We start from the raw sequence: 19,715 nt of genomic DNA, 5'->3' as shown, positions 1-19,715 counted from the left end.
CCGGTAGTTGAGGGCGGAAGTAACCACAGGCCCGTGACAAATCCGCGGAAGAACTCCCGGCGTTCCCCACTTCCGGAGGAGCCGGAAACTCCCCGCGCTAGGTGGGTGAGCCCGTCGGCACGGCTGCGGCCAAGTGGGTGGGGCCGGCTCTCTAAAGGCAGCTGACTGGTCGGCCCCCGGCGGCGGCGTTGGCGGCTGCGCGTGGAATTGTCACCTCGGCCTGGTGAGTCCTCAGTTCTATTCTGGGCCCAGCCGGCTCCCGAACTGCCCCTGGGCGCCCGGTTGTAACTCTCTGTGGCCGGCTGCACACTCCCGGTTTCCCGAGACATGACCTAGAGGGGCACAGCGAGGCCGGGGCCTCTCTTTGGGCGCGCTTCCACTCTTCAGTTCCAGGCTGTCGGGCCAGGACCCCTCAGGGATTTTCTTTGTGGGGGAGGGGCGAATCATGCAAGGCCTGGATGACCCCATCCATAGAGAAAAGCTGTGCGCGCCTGTGGCGGAGAGGGCGGCCGAGTGGAGTTCAGTTCCCCCGGTCGAACTGAAGCCCGGTCGGAGACGCCGAGGAGGCCTAGATCCTGGCTGGAGGATTCGAGGCGGGGCGCACCCGGAGTGGGAGGAGGAGGGAGAGGAGGAAGAGGCAGTAGCGGGGAACAATTGGGGTCTGGAGCTCGGGGGAGGGGCCTGGGTGGGTCGGAAATTGGATACTGGTGGAGTTTGAGACCGCCAGGTCAGAACCCTTGGAGTCATCATCCTCCGAAGAATGGGTTGAAAGAGCAGGAGCCAGCCAAGGACAGCCATAAAGGGAGGTACAGTCAGCCGCCCCAGTATCCAAGGCATCAATTTTAAGAAGGATTTTATGCTTCTTGGCAGAGCATGAGCCCACACCGAGATAAAGCACGATGAGGCCTAATAAATGTATTTTAGATTGGGTCATTACTTTGGTAAGCCGAAGACATAATGAATTTTTAAAAAATTTTATTATGGAAGTGTTCAGACTTACACAGAAGTATAGAAAAATACAGAAAATAGCATACCATTTAGGATCCTAAGTACTCATCACCCAGCCTCAACTATGAGTGGCCACCCCGGTTGCATAACATACATGTTAAGACACGCCTCAAATCCACACATAATATGTTAATCTTAAGTTTTAAAAAGGTGGGTTTTTTGTTTTTGTTTCTGTTTTTTTCGTGTTTAATGGGTATAAAGGTTCCATTTTGCAAGAATAATAGAGTTCTGGAAATTGCTTGCACAACAATGTGAATGTAATTAACAACTGGACTGTACATTTAAAAATGGTTAAGTGGTAAATTTTATGTCATGCGTTTTTAATCATACACACAAAAAAGTTCCTTTCAAGTTAGAAGAAAGAAATCTAGGGAATTCCCTGGTGGTCCAGTGGTTAGGACTCGGCGCTTTCACTTGGGGGCTTGATCCCTGGTCTGGGAACTAATATCCCGAAAGCCGCATGGTGCGCATTCAAAAAAAAAAAAAAAAATCTAATGCTGTAAATTAAGAAAGAAAATCTGAATTCAAATGTGCAATGGAAAATAACTCTTTACCAAGTAGAGGCCCATAGAGTTGTATTTTTAACTGTGGAGGCTCTGCAATGAACCTGTTGGTTTTGAGGCTCAGAACATTGGGACCGGGACTGGGGTGGAGTTTAAGCACTGGTGGTGCCCTCTGGTTTATACTAGAACTTGAAGGGTTGGGCCAGCCCAGGTGTGTGAGTAAAATTTCTCCCAAATGTTCCTCTTTTCTTGCAGTCTGAGGCACACTTTTTTTTTTTTTTTTTTTTTCTTCCGGCCGAGGCGGTTTGTGGGATCTTATTTATTTATTTATTTATTTATTTATTTATTTATTTATTTATTTATTTATTTTTAATTAGTTTCTGCTTTATAACAAAGTGAATCAGTCATACATATACATCTGTTCCCACATCCCTTCCCTCATGCATCTCCCTCCACCAGGGATTGAACCTGGGCCCTTGGCAGTGAAAGTACAGAGTCCTAATCAGTGGACTGCCAGGGAATTCCTTGAGGTGCACATTTAATCTTTGGGTAAGCTCCTGTGCTACCTCATACCTTCATTCATGGAAGGGTGAGTGAAGTGTGAATTCACATCTTTCTCTCCACTCCCATTCTTTAGGGTGGCCCTTGGTAGTCTGTCTCCAATATGATTTACTCTCCGTCTCCCAAATGTACTACATGTCTGTCCTTCACATCTTCTAGAGCAGCTGGTGTTAACTGGGAGGCAGCCTTCCATATTTTAGCTCTTTTCGAAATGAGTCCTGCATAGGTAGCCCTGAAACCTTCCTTCTGCCCACCCCAAACAAGCAAATAAACAAAACAAACTACAAAACAAGAAAGTAACTGCCAGGTTTGGGTTTTTGGCTCCTCTTGTCTTCCTCCCTGGGCTCCAGAACCAGTACTTCTCCTGGAACTAAATTTTCTTGATAGGAGTTGGCATTTATTGGAGAACTAAACAGCCAATCAGATAAAACTTGCATCAGAAAATTACATATTTTATTTATTTATTTAAATTTATTTATTTGTTTATTTTTGGCTGCCTTGGGTCTTCGTTGCTGTGTGCGGGCTTTCTCTAGTTGGGGTGAGGGGGGGCTACTCTTCCTTGTGGTGCACGGGCTTCTCATTGCAGTGGCTTCTCTTGTTGCGGAGCACAGGCTCCAGGCGCGCGGGCTTCAGTAGTTGTGGCTCGTGGGCTCTAGAGAGCAGGCTCAGTAGTTGTGGTGCACGGGCTTAGTTGCTCCGTGGCACATGGGATCTTCCCGGACCAGGGCTCAAACCCGTGTCCCCTGCATTGGCAGATGGATTCTTAACCACTGTGCCACCAGGTAAGCCCTACATTAAAAAAAAAAAAAGTTAAAAAAGAAAATTACATTAGTTATTGAATAACAAACAGCTTTTTAGAACTATTCAGGAAAAAATTAGATACTTGATCACATCACTGCATGTCAATGATCGTAAGAAGGAATTAATGACAGGGTCCCTGGTGAATGATGACAAAGAGCAAAAGTTAGATTTAATCACAAGGTGAATTTGATTGATGTTGAAGTTTATACACTCAGAGCTATCAAAATGCTCATTATTAAAATATTTGAGAAAAACATGACTGCTCATATGTAACTCACTTACCCTTTAACTTCTTTTTTTTCCCATAGAAATAATTGTGATTTTGGATTAAGTGAGGTTTTTTAGGAATGTAGCCATCATGTTACACCATAACTGCCTGTACCCGAAGGTTGATACGAAACGATTGAACAATTTTCTGATGTTTTCCTTTGTAGGGAAGATGGAAGAGCTGAGTCAAGCCCTGGCTAGTAGCTTTTCTGTGTCTCAAGATCTGAACAGCACAGCTGCCCCACACCCCCGCCTGGCCCAGTACAAGTCCAAGTACAGTTCCTTGGAGCAGAGTGAGCGGCGCCGCCGGTTACTGGAACTGCAGAAATCGTAAGGAATACTTTAACTCCTTGGCTTCTCTCTGTAGGCTGGGAGCTGTGAACCATTCAGGAGGCTCCAGGCTTGTCTCTACAGAGCCACTTTCAAAGTGGACCCTTTGTAGGTTGTTCTTCTTGCCCACAAGGTTGGAAGGGGTAAATCCTGGCAGAGGTAGACATCCTTTACACCCAGAGCTTGGGAAAAATGAGGGAGGAGGGAGAGACTGAAGTTTGAAAGCAAAAGCTCAACTCTCTGGTTAAAATTTTCTTTTCTTTTTTCCTGGCAGCAGTACTGAGCTTTGTAGTTTAGGGACTTGTGAAAGCCACTCCCATACTTCCACTCCTCCCACATTCCCTGTGTGGCTTCTCCTGCAGTCTGACTCCTGGCTTTGGTGTGGGCTTCCTGTCTTCCTTCAGCCCAGATGTTTCTGTGGAGCCCTTGGGAATTCAAGACAAATAATTCCACAGGGAATCTGAGGAAGTGTCTTCCATACACTTCGGTCTCAATACCAAGATGAGCAAACAGGGAAAGAGAGATTGATTGCAGGATAGGAGTGTTTGAGGATGGGCTGCTCTGAAGGTAGGGCCTATCCTTTTATTCTCAGTGCAACACAGGCCTCTTCTGGTTAAGGAATTAAGGATTAGGAGGAAGTATCGACAGCTGCATTTTGCCCACTGCTTCATCACTAGATGTGTTTAGCAGAGATGGTTCCCTGTGGCCTCTGGGTTGCTTGCAGATTACATTCTCAGGTCACCCATTCCCCCAACCCCCAGTTTTTAAAAATTGTGATTAATTTGGAATAGGTAATATGTTCATATGGTTCAAAATTCACAATACATAAAAGAGTATATGGAGAAGGGACTTCCCTGGTGGTGCAGTGGTTAAGAATACGCCTGCCAATGCAGGGGACATGGGTTTGAGCCCTGATCCGGGAAGATCCCACATGCCGCGGAGCAGCTAAGCCTGTGCGCCACAGCTACTGAAGCCCTTGTGCCTAGAGCCTGTGTTCCGCAACAAGAAAAGCCACCACGATGAGAAGCCCACGCACCACAACGAAGAGTAGCCCCCGCTTGCCACAACCAGAGAAAGCCTGCATGCAGCAACGAAGACCCAACGCAGCCATAAATAAATAAACAAACAAACAAACAAACGTATGTATGTATGTATGTTTTTAAAAAAGAGTATGTGGTGAAAAATCTCCCTCTCAAATGTCAAGTTCCTCTCTCTCTTTTTTTTTTTTTTTTTTTTTTTTTTGCCACACTGAGCAGCTTGCAGGATCTTAGTTCCCCAACCAGGGATTGAACCTGGGCCCACGGCAGTGAAAGTGCCGAGTCCTAACCACTGGACCACTAGGGAATTCCCAACATCTTATATTATAGTACACTTGTTACAACTAATGAACAAATATTGATACAATATTATTAACTAAAATGCATACTTCTTTACTCAGATTTCCTTAGTTTTTTCTAAGTGGCCTTTTTTGAAAGTTAGGAACTGCAGAAAGGTCTGGCTGTTCCTCAGAAAGTCCCAGAAGCTGTCCTTTCTCAAACTTCTCACTGCATCTCGGTGTTTCCTCTCTGCAATCCCTGGGAGCCTTCAGACGGTATATCTGCCAGGCAGGGAAGTGTCAGCTCTCACCTGGGGTGGAGATGGGAGTCTAGGGTGGGGTGCGTGGGAGTAGGATCAGCCACTAGTGAACCCTGAGAATTCCTTTAAATACTGTACCTTGCCTATTCTTAGGAAACTGAGGAAAGCTGAGTGTGTTCAGAGGGGGTTTCCTATTTAGCATCTGTGAGGAGGTGGTCACTAGTTAAGGCTTACAAAGGAAATTTTGTCATCTCTTACCCCACCACAATTCCCAAGTTGCTCTTGAATTTGGAGACTTTGAATTACATCTGTCACATTGCAGGGTGTCTTCCTGTAAGACGTAAAGACCTGTCCTTATGCCTTTTCTTTCCTCAGAAAGCGGCTGGATTATGTGAACCATGCCAGAAGACTGGCTGAAGATGACTGGACAGGGATGGAGAGTGAGGAAGAAGAAGAAAAGAAAGATGATGAGGAAATGGACGTTGACACTGGCAAGAAGTTACCAAAACGCTATGCTAATCAAGTGAGTGCTCCAGAGAAGATTAGGCGCAGCTGGTCCTGCTCCCTTTACTGTGCAGTCAGAGCTCTTTACTTGCCCTAAAGAGGAGGATGAGGCAGGAAGAAGGAATAGGATCTGCAACGAAAATGCTGATGTACATAAAAGTTATGAGATGAAAAGAGATGACTTACAGTTTTGTGTGCTGACAGGGGTCACTGATAGAGTCTGGGTAGTGGGTTTGGCAATCATTACCCCATGCTGTTAGCAAAGGCTTCCGGCCTGCTGCAAAAAGCCCCTGAGCTACTGCTTTGCTAGTGGATGCCATTCTTTACTAGTCATTATACAGCTGTTTTGGATCAGGCCTGCCCAGCCCAGCACTGTCCCCCACCCCACCTCCCAAGCTGGTAGTCTTTCCCAAGTGGTGGACTAACATACCAGCCTTGGGTCTTCACACTCAGGTGGTAGGAGCTTGGAGGTCCTTGAATACTGGGAGCCTGCCCAGCCACCCCAGGCCAGCCAGTTGGCCTAGGTGAGGTTGAGGCCATGAAACAACAGATCACTATAACAAACTTGACTAAGTACCCTGTTGATTCCAGAGAGGAAACCAGTGTGGCTTGTGGCGCCATAGGTGAAGCAGGCATGGAGACTGTCCAGTGCTCTAGGCAATCCAGTTATTCTCCAGAAGGCAGGGCATGTATCTGAGTGGGGCTAGGGCTCTACCCTGCTATTGTATACTTCTCTCTATAACCCAAGTGTCTTGTCACTTCAGAATCCTCTCCCACCTTAAGAATATGGTTCCTAGGTGCACACACTCCCATCCTCTTTCTCTGCCTCAAATATAACACAGACATCTTCTATGACAAAGTACAATTTAGTTCTGTTGAGCAAACGTTGGTTTTTTTTTTAATTTTTTGGCCATGCTGTGCAGCATGCGGTATCTTAGTTCCCTGACCAGGGATCGAACCAATGCCCTCTGCAGTGGAAGCACAGAGTCTTAACTACTGCACCACTAGGGAAGTCCTGAGCAAGCATTGTTTTGTTTTGTTTTTGTTTAAAACAGAATGTTGGCTTTTTAAAAATTATTTATTTATTTATCTAACTATCTATTTGCGCCGGGTCTCAGTTGCGGTACGCAGGATCTTTGTTACTGCATGTGGGATCTTTAGTTCCATGACCAGGGATCGAACCCCGGACCCCCTGCCTTGGGAGCGCGGAGTCTTAGCCACTGGATCACCAGAAAAGTCCCCGCCCCCCGAGCAAGCATTGTTGAAGGCCCTGTTGTATGTTAAGCTAGGCTGTTTTCAGGGGAAGATAGACATGGGCCAGAAATAGCCCATGCACTCCTCTAATAAGTGTAGATTATGGTTTTTGCAATAAGAAAGTGAAATTAACTTCCAACAGAGAAGGAAGCAGGGTTGTGAAAGCAGGAAAAGGTTAATGAAAGAGGAGGCAGTTTGGAAACATGGGTAGGACAGGCGGAGGTACAGAGCATTTCAGGGCATTCCAGGCAGCAGGATCAGGCTGAGCAAGAGCCCAGAGGTGCGAGAAGAATATATGATGTGTTCAGGAGGGGTGTGCAGAGGGTGCGTGAGGATGGAGCAGCATAGGGTAGGGGGAGGAGTATAGCGGAAATACGTACAAGGTTTTAGACTCTGGGTCTAGATTGTGAGGAACCACTGAGACTTTTTGAGCCAGGGGCAGAGGTGGGACTTCATGTGATGACTACCACATCAGTGTAGAAAGGCCTGGAAGAGAGAGACTGTGGTAGGGGGCTTAGGTTTGCTAAAAGATCTGATGAGTGCTAAGGGCAGTAGAAGTGGGAAGGAAAGGAGGTCATGAGTATGAGAGATGTTGCCAGGTGGAATGCCAGAATTTATGGCTAGGAGAGGCAGTATGAGAAGCGGATAAGGGTTTAAGCTCAGGTCGCATAGACTGACCTCAAAGTCAGGCTCTGTGTTGACCATGGGCAAGTTACTTAACCAGTCTAAGTCTCTAGTTTCTTATCCGTAAAATGGGACATCGTAATAGTACCTATCTCATAGGATTGTTAGAAGGATTAAATGAAATAGTGTACCTTAAATACCTAGCCCAGAGCCCATAATGAATGCCCCACAGTATTATCTGCTACTGTTATTTTTTTAAACAGCCATATTGAGATATAATTCACATAACATACAATTCACCCATTTACAGTGTACAATTCAGTATTTTTTTAGTAATTCACAGAGCTGTGCAACCATCACCACTATCTAATTCTAGAATATTTTCACACCCATTAGCAGTCACTCCCCATTTCCTCTTCCCTCCAGGCCCTAGTAATCACTGATCTACTTTCTGTCTCTATGGATTTGCCTATTTTGGACACTTCGTATAAATGGAATCATATGAGATACATCCTTTTGCTTCTGGCTTCTTTCACTTAGCAGAAGGTTTTCAAGATTCATTTATGTTGTAGCATGTGTTAGAACTTCATTCCTTTTCATTTCTTCTCAAATAATATTCTGTTGTATAGATACACCACATTTTGTTTATCCATTCATCAGTTGATGGCTTTTTGAGTTGTTTCTACTTTGGGGCTATTATGAATATTGTTGCCATGAACATTTATTTACATGTTTTTGCATGGACATATGTTTTCATTTCTCTTGGGTATACCTGGGAGTGGAGTACTAGGCCATATGATAACTCTGGAACTATCAGACTATTTTTCAGAGTGACTACACCATTTTACACTCCCACCAGCAATGTTTGAGAGTTCATTTCTCCACATCTTTGCCAATACTCGTTATTGTCCGTCCTTTTGAATATAACCATCCTAGTGGGTGTGAAGTGGTGTTTCATGGTTTTGATTTGCATTTCCCTAGTAACTAATGATATTGAGCTGCTTTTCATGTGTTTATTAACCATTCGTATATCTTTGGAGAAATGTCTATTCAAATCCTTTGCCCGTTTAAAAATTGGGCTATTTGTCTTTTATTATTGAGTTATAAGAGTTCTTTATATATTCTAGATACAAGTTCCTTATGAGATACATGATTTGCAAATATTTCTCATTCTGTGGGTTGTCTTTTCACTTTCTTGATAATGTTTTTGGCAGCACAGAAGTTTTACATTTTGATGTAGTCTAATTTATCTATCTTTTGTTTCGTCATTTGTGCTTTTGGTGTTGTATTACTATTATTCTTTAAGGGAGTGTTGATTATGCCTTGGATTTAAGATTGAATAACAGAGGAAGGTGATGATATTAACAGGGCACAGAATGCAGAAGGGGAAGGGTGGGTGTTTCAGGAATGGGAAGTACTTGGGCAACAGAAGCCAGTGAATTCTGTTTCAGCTATGCTAAGTTTAAGGTACAGAGAAATAGATAGCAAATGGACAGCTGGAAATATAGGTTTGGAGGAAAGGAAAGAAGTCTGGAGATGAAAAAGAAGAGAATTAGGGGACTTCCCTGGTGGCGCAGTGGCTAAGAACCTGCCTGCCAATGCAGGGAACACGGGTTCGAGCCCTGGTCAAGGAAGATCCCACATGCCGTGGAGCAACTAAGCCCATGCGCCACAACTACTGAGCTTGCGTTCTAGAGCCCGCGAGCCACAACTACTGAGCCTGTGTGCCACAACTACTGAAGCCCGTGCGCCTAGAGCCTGTGCTCCGCAACAAGAGAAGCCACTGCAATGAGAAGCCCGTGCACCGCAATGAAGAGCAGCCCCCACTCGCCACAACTAGAGAAAGCCCGCACAAAGCAACAAAGACCCAATGCAACCAAAAAAAAAAAAAAAAGAGAGAATTAGGAGGCATCATCTTAGAAATGACAAGTGAAGTAGATGAGTTCCACCCCCACGGGGGGACAGCATCTAAGAGAAAAGAAAAGGGGGACCTAAAACAGCCCCCTAAAGATTATCTACATGTTTTGGGGGAGTATGTGGAGGAATGTTTGGAGGAAAAACAGAAAAGTACTGTCATGGGACCAAGGAAGCATGTGTCAAGGAGGAGGATGTGACTGGCAGCATTACACCAGGAGTAGAGGAAGGAGGGGGAGGTGAGGGAATAGAGGTACTTGGCTGCAAGGAGGTCAAGTGGGGCTGTGAGGTAGCAAATCTGGACTGTGGGTGTCAGAGTGGGTGGGAAGGCAGCAGCAAGAAATACGAAGTAGTTAAAAAAAGAACGTGGAATGTCTTAATAGAAATGTAGAGTGATAAAAGGTTTTCATTTTTGCCTTGGTTTTGAGGATTAGGGGTTGAGTATTTTGTGGCCTAAGGGGAAGGAGAGATGGGAGAGATGAGAGATTCAGTGGGAAGTATTAATTGATAGGCCAAAGTCTTGTATAGATGGGAGGGACTAGTGATGAATGGAAGAGTAAATTTTTTCAAATTCATTTCACCACAGCCCTTTTTTTTTTAAAATTTAAGGTAGATTTCCTAACATCCTTTAGTATAGTATTTGGGTCACTAGTTTGGGAAATGATCTAGTTTAGAGCATCTCAAGGTCAGGGACTTGATTCATCTCTGAGGTATAGCCCCTGGAACATAGTGGTTGTGATAATGGTAGGTGGGTGGACAAAGTAAGGAAAGATAGAGGGTCCTATCCCCCCATACAGGAGGTGAAGTAGTAAGAATGAGTATGGATGCAGATAATGAAGGTGAGAAGCTGAAGTTCACAGTGAGCAGGAGACGAGCTGACTACTAGGAGCTAGTGGGGTCGAGGTCCCACTGTCACCCTTTTCTGTTCTCATGCTTTTACATGTATTTTTATTATATATACAGGACGTGAATTCTTTGTCATTGTAAACATGGGAGCAGCACAGCCCTGTTGACTTTTAACACCATTTTTTGTGTTCCCAGTTAATGCTCTCAGAGTGGTTAATTGACGTCCCTTCAGATTTGGGTCAGGAATGGATTGTGGTCGTGTGCCCTGTTGGAAAAAGAGCCCTTATTGTGGCCTCCAGGGTGAGTAGCTGCTCCTGCCCCCGGCACCAGCATGCCTGGCCTGTAGCGGGAGGGGTTCTCTGCACACTCTGTGTTCCTTATCTGCCACAGCAGCTGTCCCTGCCATGGGATTGAAACGCTTTCCTGCAGGAGGGTTTTGATGAGAGCCATCTTTGGGCTGATGGCACCCCTGCAGAATGTGGAAGCAAGAGGGTGAGGAGACCTTGATGCCTGACAAGAATGGTAATTGTCCACACAGGGTTCTACCAGTGCCTACACCAAGAGTGGCTACTGCGTCAACAGGTTTTCTTCCCTTCTGCCAGGAGGCAACAAGCGAAACTCAGCAACAACAAAAGGTACCTACATACAATTGTCTGTTTATTAACTTTTATAATCAGTGCTTGGTTAGTTGCTTACCTTTGAAACTGCACACAGGTAATATCCTGCCCACTGGGCTCTCCCTCAAGGTCAGGGCTCCTCAGTAGCAGAATAGTTGCAACTTGTGAGGACTGCTGGGCAATAAACCCCTAAATTAAAGTCAATGCACCTTTCCCATGGACTTCCATCACAAGATGACAGGTGCAGTTTTCTGGGGAAAGGACCCCCAGAAGGCCAAGTGTAATGTACAGTAAGCTGTTGCTGGGGCTTCCTGCCGAATTCCCTTTTCTCCTTTCTCAGTGTCCTAATCTTAGCTTATTCCTCCCACCTGGGCCCAGCCAAGGAGACTAAGGTCACGAAGGTTTGCCCGGGGTCATTCAGTGAGGAGTTGGCAGAGCTGGCACAACTGTTCTTTCACCTCTGCCTGCCCAGGCTCTGCTGGTGGTTATTCCTGTCCTCTGTTCTAAGCCCTCTATTGGCTTTTTTTACTCGAGCCTGATATGCGCTTCCACCTCCCCTCTACCCTGTTATTTTATAGTCCTCTGATCCCAAAAGATCGTTCATATCCCATCTCTTCCATGAAGCATTTCCTGGAACTCTCTCGTTTTTCTTAGTTTGTGCTGTATAATTCAGGTCTTGGTTCTTTCCTCTGTAATCATCTTATCTCCTTAACTGGATTGTAACTTCCTTAAAGGCAGGGATTACTTATAGTTAATATTCCCCACAGAACACAGTGCCTGTGTTAGGAACTCAAAAAGTAATTGTAAACTAAAATGGAAGATTACTTCCTTTCAAACTTGAGCTTCTCTAAGGTGAGTAAATGTCCCAGTTTTTCTTAAGGTTCAGAGTTCACCCTTGGCATTGCCTTGATCCTTCTTGTGCTGTCATACCTCAGGTTACCCCTAGACTGTGCCGGTAGCCAGAAAAGGCTGTGAAGAACTCTGTCCTGTAGTGCTGGTGCTTGCTGTGAGCACTGAGGATTGTTGGATTCAGTTCCCAAGCCCCTAAGATGGGGCTCCCCAGATTGTGGTGGAAGGAACCCTGACGGGAAGGGGTACCCTGTACTGACTTTCTACTTTGTGTCTCCAGACTACACCATTCTGGACTGCATTTACAGTGAGGTGAACCAGACCTACTACGTTCTGGACGTGATGTGCTGGCGGGGACACCCTTTTTATGACTGCCAGGTAAGGACTGATACTCCCCTGATGTCTTCTCCTGTTTTCTCCTCTCCTCCCAGGAAAGTGGCTCAGCATGTGTGTTTAGTACGTGACCAACTTCTTGGTGTGTACAGGATGTGGTATATCAAGAACATTGTCTAATGTTCCTTGCATCTTTGGGTGTGTTTAAATTAGCTTCATTTATAAAAAGAGGTAGGAGGAACTAAGGGAAGCATAGCAATTCTTGAGGGGAGGAAGGAGAAACAGAGTGTAGGGTAGGCTGGGACTCTGTAGAAGCTGTAACCGCCCCCTCCCCTCTCTCCAGAGTGTGGGAGGCTTGCTGGCAGGGAAGTTTGCAGGTGAAGGGGATGCTGCCTTGTGCAGGGGGCACAAGGAAGACAAGGTGGAATGTTAAGCACCATCAAATAGACTTCTGTCGCCTCCACTCCTTCACCAGCCACATCTTGACCCTGAAAATGTCAGGGCCTCCTTGGTATGACCGTAAGGCCTCAAATCTCCGAGGGGCTGGCTCTGGAAGGAGACTTTCCAAATGAGGAGAGGCCCCACCACCCAATATTCTCCCCTTAGGTTTCACCTTCCCACAACATTTTTCTCAGATTGGTGATTCTTTCGAGTGACAGACGCAGTCATCAGAGAGAGGCTAGGTCACCCCACAGGATCCATCTCTGCTCCTATGCTCCCCATCGTTGTCCCAGTTTTAAAGTGGTGGGTTTTTTATACTCCCTGTCAATTAGTTTATCATAGTGGTTCTCAGAATGTTGAATGTGTGGCCTCAGAAAGTTGTTAGTAATGCATATTCTTAGACCTACTGAATCAGAAACTCTGGGGATGGGACTTTGGTTTTAATAAACCTCCAGGCGATCCTCATGCAGGCCCAAGTGTCCGAATCACAGGTTATCACCACAGGCTGCTTCTTTCTGTAGCCATTACCCCAAGCTAGGTTTCCAAATTATGCTGGGTGCTGGTACTTCAGAATTCTAGCATGCATCTCATTCAAAAAATAATAGCCAAGGGACTTCCCTGGCGGTCCAATTTAAGACTCTGCACTTCCAATGCAGGGGGCATGGGTTCAATCCCCAGTCAGGGAACTAAGTTCACACATGCCGCACGGCGTGGCCAAAAGATAAAAAAACAAAAACAACAACAACAAAATAGCCAAGACCTGCATTGCTAAGCACTTTGTGAGCATGATCTCATTGAATCCCTTACAACAACTCTAAAAAGTAAGTATGTACTATCATTATTACTCCTCATCATTGAGATATGAAAGCTGAGAGCCACAGATGTTAAGTATCTTGCCCAAATGCAGAGCCAAGCCTAAAACTCAGAACTCAAAAATCCAATCGAGGGACTTCCCTGGTGGCGCAGTGTTAAGAATCTGCCCGCCAGTGCAGGGGACACAGGTTCAAGCCCTGGTCCGGGAAGATCCCACATGCCGCGGAGCAACTAAGCCCGTGCACCGCAACTACTGAGCCTGTGCTCTAGAGCCCACGAGCCACAACTACTGAGCCTGGGAGCCAAAACTACTGAAGCCCACACGCCTAGAGCCTGTGCTCTGCAACAAGAGAAGCCACTGCAATGAGAAGCCCGTGCACCACAGCAAAGAGTAGCCCCCGCTCGCTGTAACTAGCAAAAACCCACGGGCAGCAACGAAGACCCAGCGCAACCATAAATAAATAAATAAATAAATAAATTTATCTTTTAAAAAAAAAGAGAAAGACTGCGCAGCAATGAAGACCCAATGTGGCCAAAAATTAATTAATTAATTAAAAAAAAATTTTAAAATAAAAATTCAATCAGGAACATATTTTCCTTTAATTCTGTTGAAGGATGTTTCATAACATGCATTTACAACCTACAAATTTGATAACTAAAGCTACCTATATTTTGACAATATAAAGAAAAGATTGTGGGTTTTTTATTTTTGGTTTTGGAAATTAAAAAAAAAGAAAGAAAAGTCCCTAAATAACAACAGAAGCATATGTATCAGTAATTTAGATCAATAGTAATTTAGAATAAAGTAGTTTATATGAAGTTACAGCTATAAAGTAGTTTCTAATCCTCAGGTAAAATAAAACAGAGGTTAACATAATGTGCTTTGGAGTTGGTGAGTCCTGGTCCCATAGTATTTCTGTGTGCACCTGGGTGAATGATGTAATTTCTCTGAGCCTCAGAGTCCTCACCAGTAAAATGGAGATAATAATAATACAATTCTCAGAGGATGGTTGAGGATTAATACGATTATGTATGTAAGGTCCTTAGCATGGAGCCTGAGACATAGTAGGCCTTCAGTGATAAATGTTGGCATTACTACTATTAATAATTCTATTGGATTTTAAGGAAAAAATATTTAAAGATTTTGTGAACATCTTCCTGACCTTACGGCAGTGTTTTAAGGGAAATGAGGGTGAGAGAAGGGCTTAGGTCTTCATAAATCAGGTGGCTATTTTTTTCCCAGTTTCATTGAAATTTAACTGACATGCAACACTGTGTAAGTTTAAGGTGTATAGCACAATGATTTGACTTACATATATTTTGCAATAGTTACTTGAGTAAGTTTAGTTAACACCCATCATCTCATATGGATACCAAAAATAAAAGAAAAGAAAAAAATAAATGTTTTTTTTCCCTTGCCATGAGAATTCTTAGGATCTACTCTCAACAGCTGTCATGTATAGACCAGACAACAGAGTTAACTATTGTCATTGTGTTGTACTTTCCACCCCTAGTACTTATTTATCTTATAACTGGAAGTTTGTACCTTTTGACCATCAGGTAGCTTTTTAGAATGGGGTGTTTTTGTTCGTATTAGAGTTTGAGGTGAGCAGTTTTTAATCTTTCTCTTTCTCTTCTCTGGCAGACTGATTTCCGATTCTACTGGATGCATTCAAAGTTACCAGAAGAAGAAGGACTGGGAGAGAAAACCAAGCTCAATCCCGTAAGGCCTGGTGTTAGGATTGCAGAGTTCTTTATGGGGATTGGTTTGGATTGGTCTGTTATCTAAATATAATCATTATGAATGAAATTATCTTTTTTTTTTTTCTTTTTGAGGCAGCATGGCGTAGTGGGAAAAGTATGGACTTAACAGTTATCCAGATTCCAGTTTTCGCTTTAACAATTACCAGCTTAAGTTAATATCTTTACTTGGCCTTAATTTCTTCATCTGTTTAATAGGGTTAATAATACCTACTTTACAGGGTTGTTCTAAGAACCAAATTATATAAATATACAAGTCTTTCTAGCATAATACTTACGGTGAGCACTCAGTAAACAGTGGTTGATATAAAATGCTAATAACTGCTTTTATTAATAACACTATTTAGAATTATCCAACTGTAGCATGCATCAGCAGCCTCTGGAGGCTTGGTAAAATGTAGGCTCCTGGGCCTCACCCCCAGAATTTCTGATTCAGTAGGTCTGGGGTAAAGCCTGAGAATTTGCATTTCTAACAAGTTCTCCAGTGAAACTGATACTGCTGGTCCATGGACCACACTTTGAGAACCTCTGCCTTTGTATCTGAGCTAAGAGTGACCTCATCTAGTCAGTCCCCTCTTTTTATAGATGAGTATATAAGCTCAGAGAAGGGACTGCCTTCCCCAAGCTCCCACAGTCCAGGATGATAGCCCAAATGTCTTCGCTATTTGCTCAATGATTAAATATGGGACAGTTATTTTCATTGCATTTTATTAGTTAAGCCCTGTAGACTGGCATTTGCTTGGGTTGCTTACAGCATTTTTAAAAGCAACTGGATAACCAGTTACAGGACAATAAATGGGACCAGTACTTCCAGTGATGTTATCAATAAGGTCCTAGAAGAACATGCACTGAGGAGAGGGAACATGGGTGCTACTTTCTCTGAGATGCTGTTCTGTGTGCGCTACATGTACTATCTCATTGTATCTGCATAACAATCCTATGAAGTAGATATTTTATTATCCCTTTTTACAGATGGGAAAATGGAGGCATATGGAGATTAACTGATTGATAGAGCTGGGATTCAAACCTAGGCAATCTGACTCAGAGGTTGTCATAGTCCTAATCACTTTGGTATACTGCTTCAGTGTAAAAACTTTTGCTGGTATGAAACGGGCTTCACAAGTCCTTCATTAGGGGCAACTGTCATAGAGCTGGGAGAATAACATAGAATCCCTAAACCTAGCACAGGGCAGTGGTTCTCAGTCCTGACTACATGAATCAACTGGAGAGCTTAAAAAAGAAAAGACTGGATCCCACCCCAGAGCAGTTCAGTCAGAATCTCGGGGTGGTGCTTGGGCATGAGTAATTTTTAAGAGTTTCCCAGATGGTTCTCCTGTATAAAGCAAGGTTGAGAACTCCTGACCTAGTAATTCAGAGGATAAGTAGAGGGGAGTGGGTAGGGGAGGATGAGACTGAAAACTTTTCTTCTGGGCTTCCCTGGTGGCGCAGTGGTTGAGAGTCCACCTGCCGATGTGGGGGACACGGGTCCGTGCCCCGGTCCGGGAGGATCCCACATGCCACGGAGCGGCTGGGCCCATGAGCCATGGCCACTGAGCCTGCGTGTCCGGAGCAACGGGAGAGGCCACACCCGCGAGAGGCTCGCATACTGCAAAAAAAAAAAAAAAAAAAAACTTCTTTGATATAGCTCTTCAGTTGCTGGAACCAATATTGTTTGTAACATGTACTAATTCTTTGTTCTAATTTATGTTTTAGTTTAAATTTGTGGGGCTAAAGAATTTCCCTTGTACTGCTGAGAGCCTGTGTAAGGTGCTGTCTATGGATTTCCCTTTTGAGGTAACAAAACCATTGTCTTTATCGCTCTAATCTGATTGTAAGACACAAGGAAACTTGGTTATACAGTCTTAAGAGAGCCTCTGACTTTGCTGTGTCAAAGCATCAGAAAAGGGCTAAAAGCTGACTCTTGGGAAAGGATGTGCTCGTGGCCCTTCATAGCCTCCGTGCCACCCTGCCAGATAAGTCAGAATGCCACAGCTGGAAGAGCCCTTGAAAGGACAGCTCATCTAACTCCCTCATTTTACAGATGGAGAAACTGAGGCCCAGAGAGGGGTGAGGCTTCCATTCCTAGGTCCTTCTTGTGTGACTCTTTCTGCTACAAGCCAGAGAACGAGGCCCCTTGTTTGACTGCCACAGCTGGGGCTTCTGTGACTGACAGACTGCAGGACTGTGAATTCCTAATCCTTCCTTCCTCCGAAGAGCAAATGGTCCCCAGGGATGGCAGTGCTTGCTGAGCAGTGGCATGGCAGTGGGGCGACCAACTTGTCCAAGGTTGCCCAGGACTTCCCTGGTTTTAGTGCTGAAAGTCTCATGTCCCCAGAATCTCCTCAGTCCTGGGCAGTCTTTTGTCATCCTCAGAACCTGCAGTCACCCTACAAGCAGACTTCCTTTGCCCATGATACCCTTTAAAATTCTGCCTGGTCACCTGCAAGTATTTGCTTGAACTGGATATAATTTTGCTAAAAGGATCACAGCTTCCCAAATGATGAAATGGCAAAGGCTGAGTTGCCTTCATTTCTGGGAGTCAGTTCAGAAGGTGGTAAGAGCACCATCTTTGTTTATAACCCTTATGCCCCAGTGACAATAAATGCTTTTTAGAGATGAGTCACTGAATCACAGAAAAGAACATATGGGACTGTGGGAGGTCTTCCCGTTGAGAAAAACTGAGTTTCCCAGAACATAGCTCACAGACAATTTAGGGGGAGGTTTCGGCAGCCAGCGATGGCTGGGGAGCAGAGCTTCTTGACAGGCTGTTTCCCCTGCACTCAGCAGTCCAGCATCTTGGAGGGGCTTGTCCAGTCCCCCTGCTTTGTTCCCTGTGTGGAGCACATCCCCCACTACAGAGACCTCCGGGTGGTAGAAAGTGCATGGGATATGAGGAGAGAAGACCTGGGTTCAAGCTGAATTTCTGCTTCGTACTCACTGTGTGTTTGAGGGAGGCTCCAGAACTCCCTGAGTCTGAGCAGCCCCATCTCCCAGACACTTCCATGGTGGGTAAGAGGGTGAAATAGTAGGTAGGAAAGCATCCTGTAAATGGGAAAGTACTTTTTTATGTTTTTATTTTCTAAAATTTAGTTTTCTAGGCCATTTCTTCATTTAGAGAAATTCATGTGTGAGAAACAAAGACTCTTTTTCTTCTGGCAATGACCCAGAAAAAAAGAGCTGGACCACACGAGCTACCCCAGTGCATATAGGTCTCCTACAAACGTGTGGCCCCAGAAGTCATTCTGATCCCTGGTTTTCTTTCTTGTAGGTAGATGGGCTTCTCTTCTACCACAAGCAGACACACTATAGCCCTGGAAGCACTCCTCTGGTGGGCTGGCTGCGCCCCTACATGGTGTCAGATGTTCTTGGCATAGCTGTGCCAGCTGGCTCGCTGACTGCCAAGCCAGAATATGCTGGGTACCAGCTCCAGCAGATTATTGAGTACAAGAGGAGCCAGGAGGAGGTAATAAAGAAGATGCTCACACACAAGCCCTCTGAGAGTGGATACTATGAGTTGGAGCACCTGTCTACCCCCAAGCTGAAGAGCCCTTCCCATAGCCCCAAGCACCCAGAGAGCCTCATGGATAACTAGAGAGGGCAGCCTCCTTTGGGAGTCACAGGATGGGGGTTGGTCCCAGAAGGAAGGCTGGGGAGGAGGACAGTGACGAGAACAAGATGACTTCATTTTACAGCAGACTTTCCAAAGCCACTCCAGCTGGAAACAGCTTTATCTCCTATCTGAAGTGTGCTGGCTTTAACAGTTGGGGGAGGTTTCCAGATTGGGTAGTCTTTGGATTTGAGCAGCAACTCCTGTGAAAATGTATTTCAGATCCACAATGTAAATATTGTAAGGCCAACTGGCCCAAGGCAGGGGAACGCAGTCAGATTCACAGGTTGCATCAGACCGAAACTTTCCGGACCACCCAGTTCCAGGAACTGACCTGGGGACCTTCCACCCGGCCCAGCCTTCCCGCCTTTCGAGGGGTGGGACTAGCAGTCCCAAGACTGATGTATATTGCCACCTGAAGAGACCACCAAATAAGGAGTACCCTGCGCCCTCCCAGATTCACCACACCCCTTTCCCTTCTTCCCCTATAAAATCTTGCCCACCCCTCGCCCGGGTGTGACTTCTCTGGCCGCTTTCTCTTGGACCAGTGAACCTCGCCGGGGAGCGCCCCCTAATAAAGCTCACTTGAAGCTTTCCTCTGTTTCGCGATGCCGTTTGTTAAGATCCGACCTTACAAATGTATGTAATTCTTACGAAAGAAGTTGTTTGTGATTCTTAAACTTTATTTATTTTATTTTTGTGCGTGTGTGATTCTTAAACTTTAGACAGTCAGGAACCTCACCCACCTCTACCCCTTCAGGCCCCCTAAACCGTGACTGTTCAAGTCTTGGCCCATTTCACTCTGTTTTTAGCACTTAAGCATTCTGCTGAGTTTCCAGTTGCTGCTGTGGATAACGTCATTTTCTCAAAGGTCTTACCAGGAACTGCAGTTCTTGGTATTTGAATATGTTCCCTCTTCTGAGAAGACAAGTGTGATCTTCTTTGGTTTAGACACAGCCAGAGATAAAATGCAAATGGAGTTCATTCACTACTTCAGCCAACATTTGAGCACCTTCCAGAAGATAAGCCTTGTGCTTATGTAGAGTGGGTTATGGTGAGGGACCATACTTCATCCCTGCCCTTGAGGAGCTCACGATCCAGTGAGAA

The 19,715-nt window shown here is 45.0% G+C and overlaps 1 protein-coding gene across 4 annotated transcripts; it reads left to right on the top strand.

The window, feature by feature from the left end:
• Nucleotides 1-74: 74 nt before the first annotated feature.
• SNUPN (snurportin 1) lies at nt 75-19,302 on the top strand. 4 transcript variants are annotated; one of them, XM_081227785.1, is made up of 9 exons: nt 75-223; nt 3,308-3,470; nt 5,421-5,568; nt 10,383-10,487; nt 10,726-10,822; nt 11,934-12,031; nt 14,886-14,963; nt 16,715-16,795; nt 18,270-19,302. In XM_081227785.1, exons 2-9 carry the CDS (start codon nt 3,313-3,315, stop codon nt 18,591-18,593), a joined length of 1,089 nt encoding a protein of 362 aa, XP_081083911.1. In that variant the 5' UTR covers nt 75-223; nt 3,308-3,312; the 3' UTR covers nt 18,594-19,302. The 4 variants fall into 4 exon arrangements, with proteins under 4 accessions (XP_081083911.1, XP_081083912.1, XP_081083910.1 ...); XM_081227786.1 differs by lacking the exon at nt 75-223 and adding an exon at nt 713-806; XM_081227784.1 differs by lacking the exon at nt 75-223 and adding an exon at nt 854-941.
• Nucleotides 19,303-19,715: the final 413 nt, after the last annotated feature.

This window comes from Mesoplodon bidens (assembly GCF_964165515.1).
Source record: "Mesoplodon bidens genome assembly, chromosome: 3".
Lineage (NCBI taxonomy): Eukaryota > Metazoa > Chordata > Mammalia > Artiodactyla > Ziphiidae > Mesoplodon > Mesoplodon bidens.
This window is presented reverse-complemented; position numbering and strand designations above follow the sequence as displayed.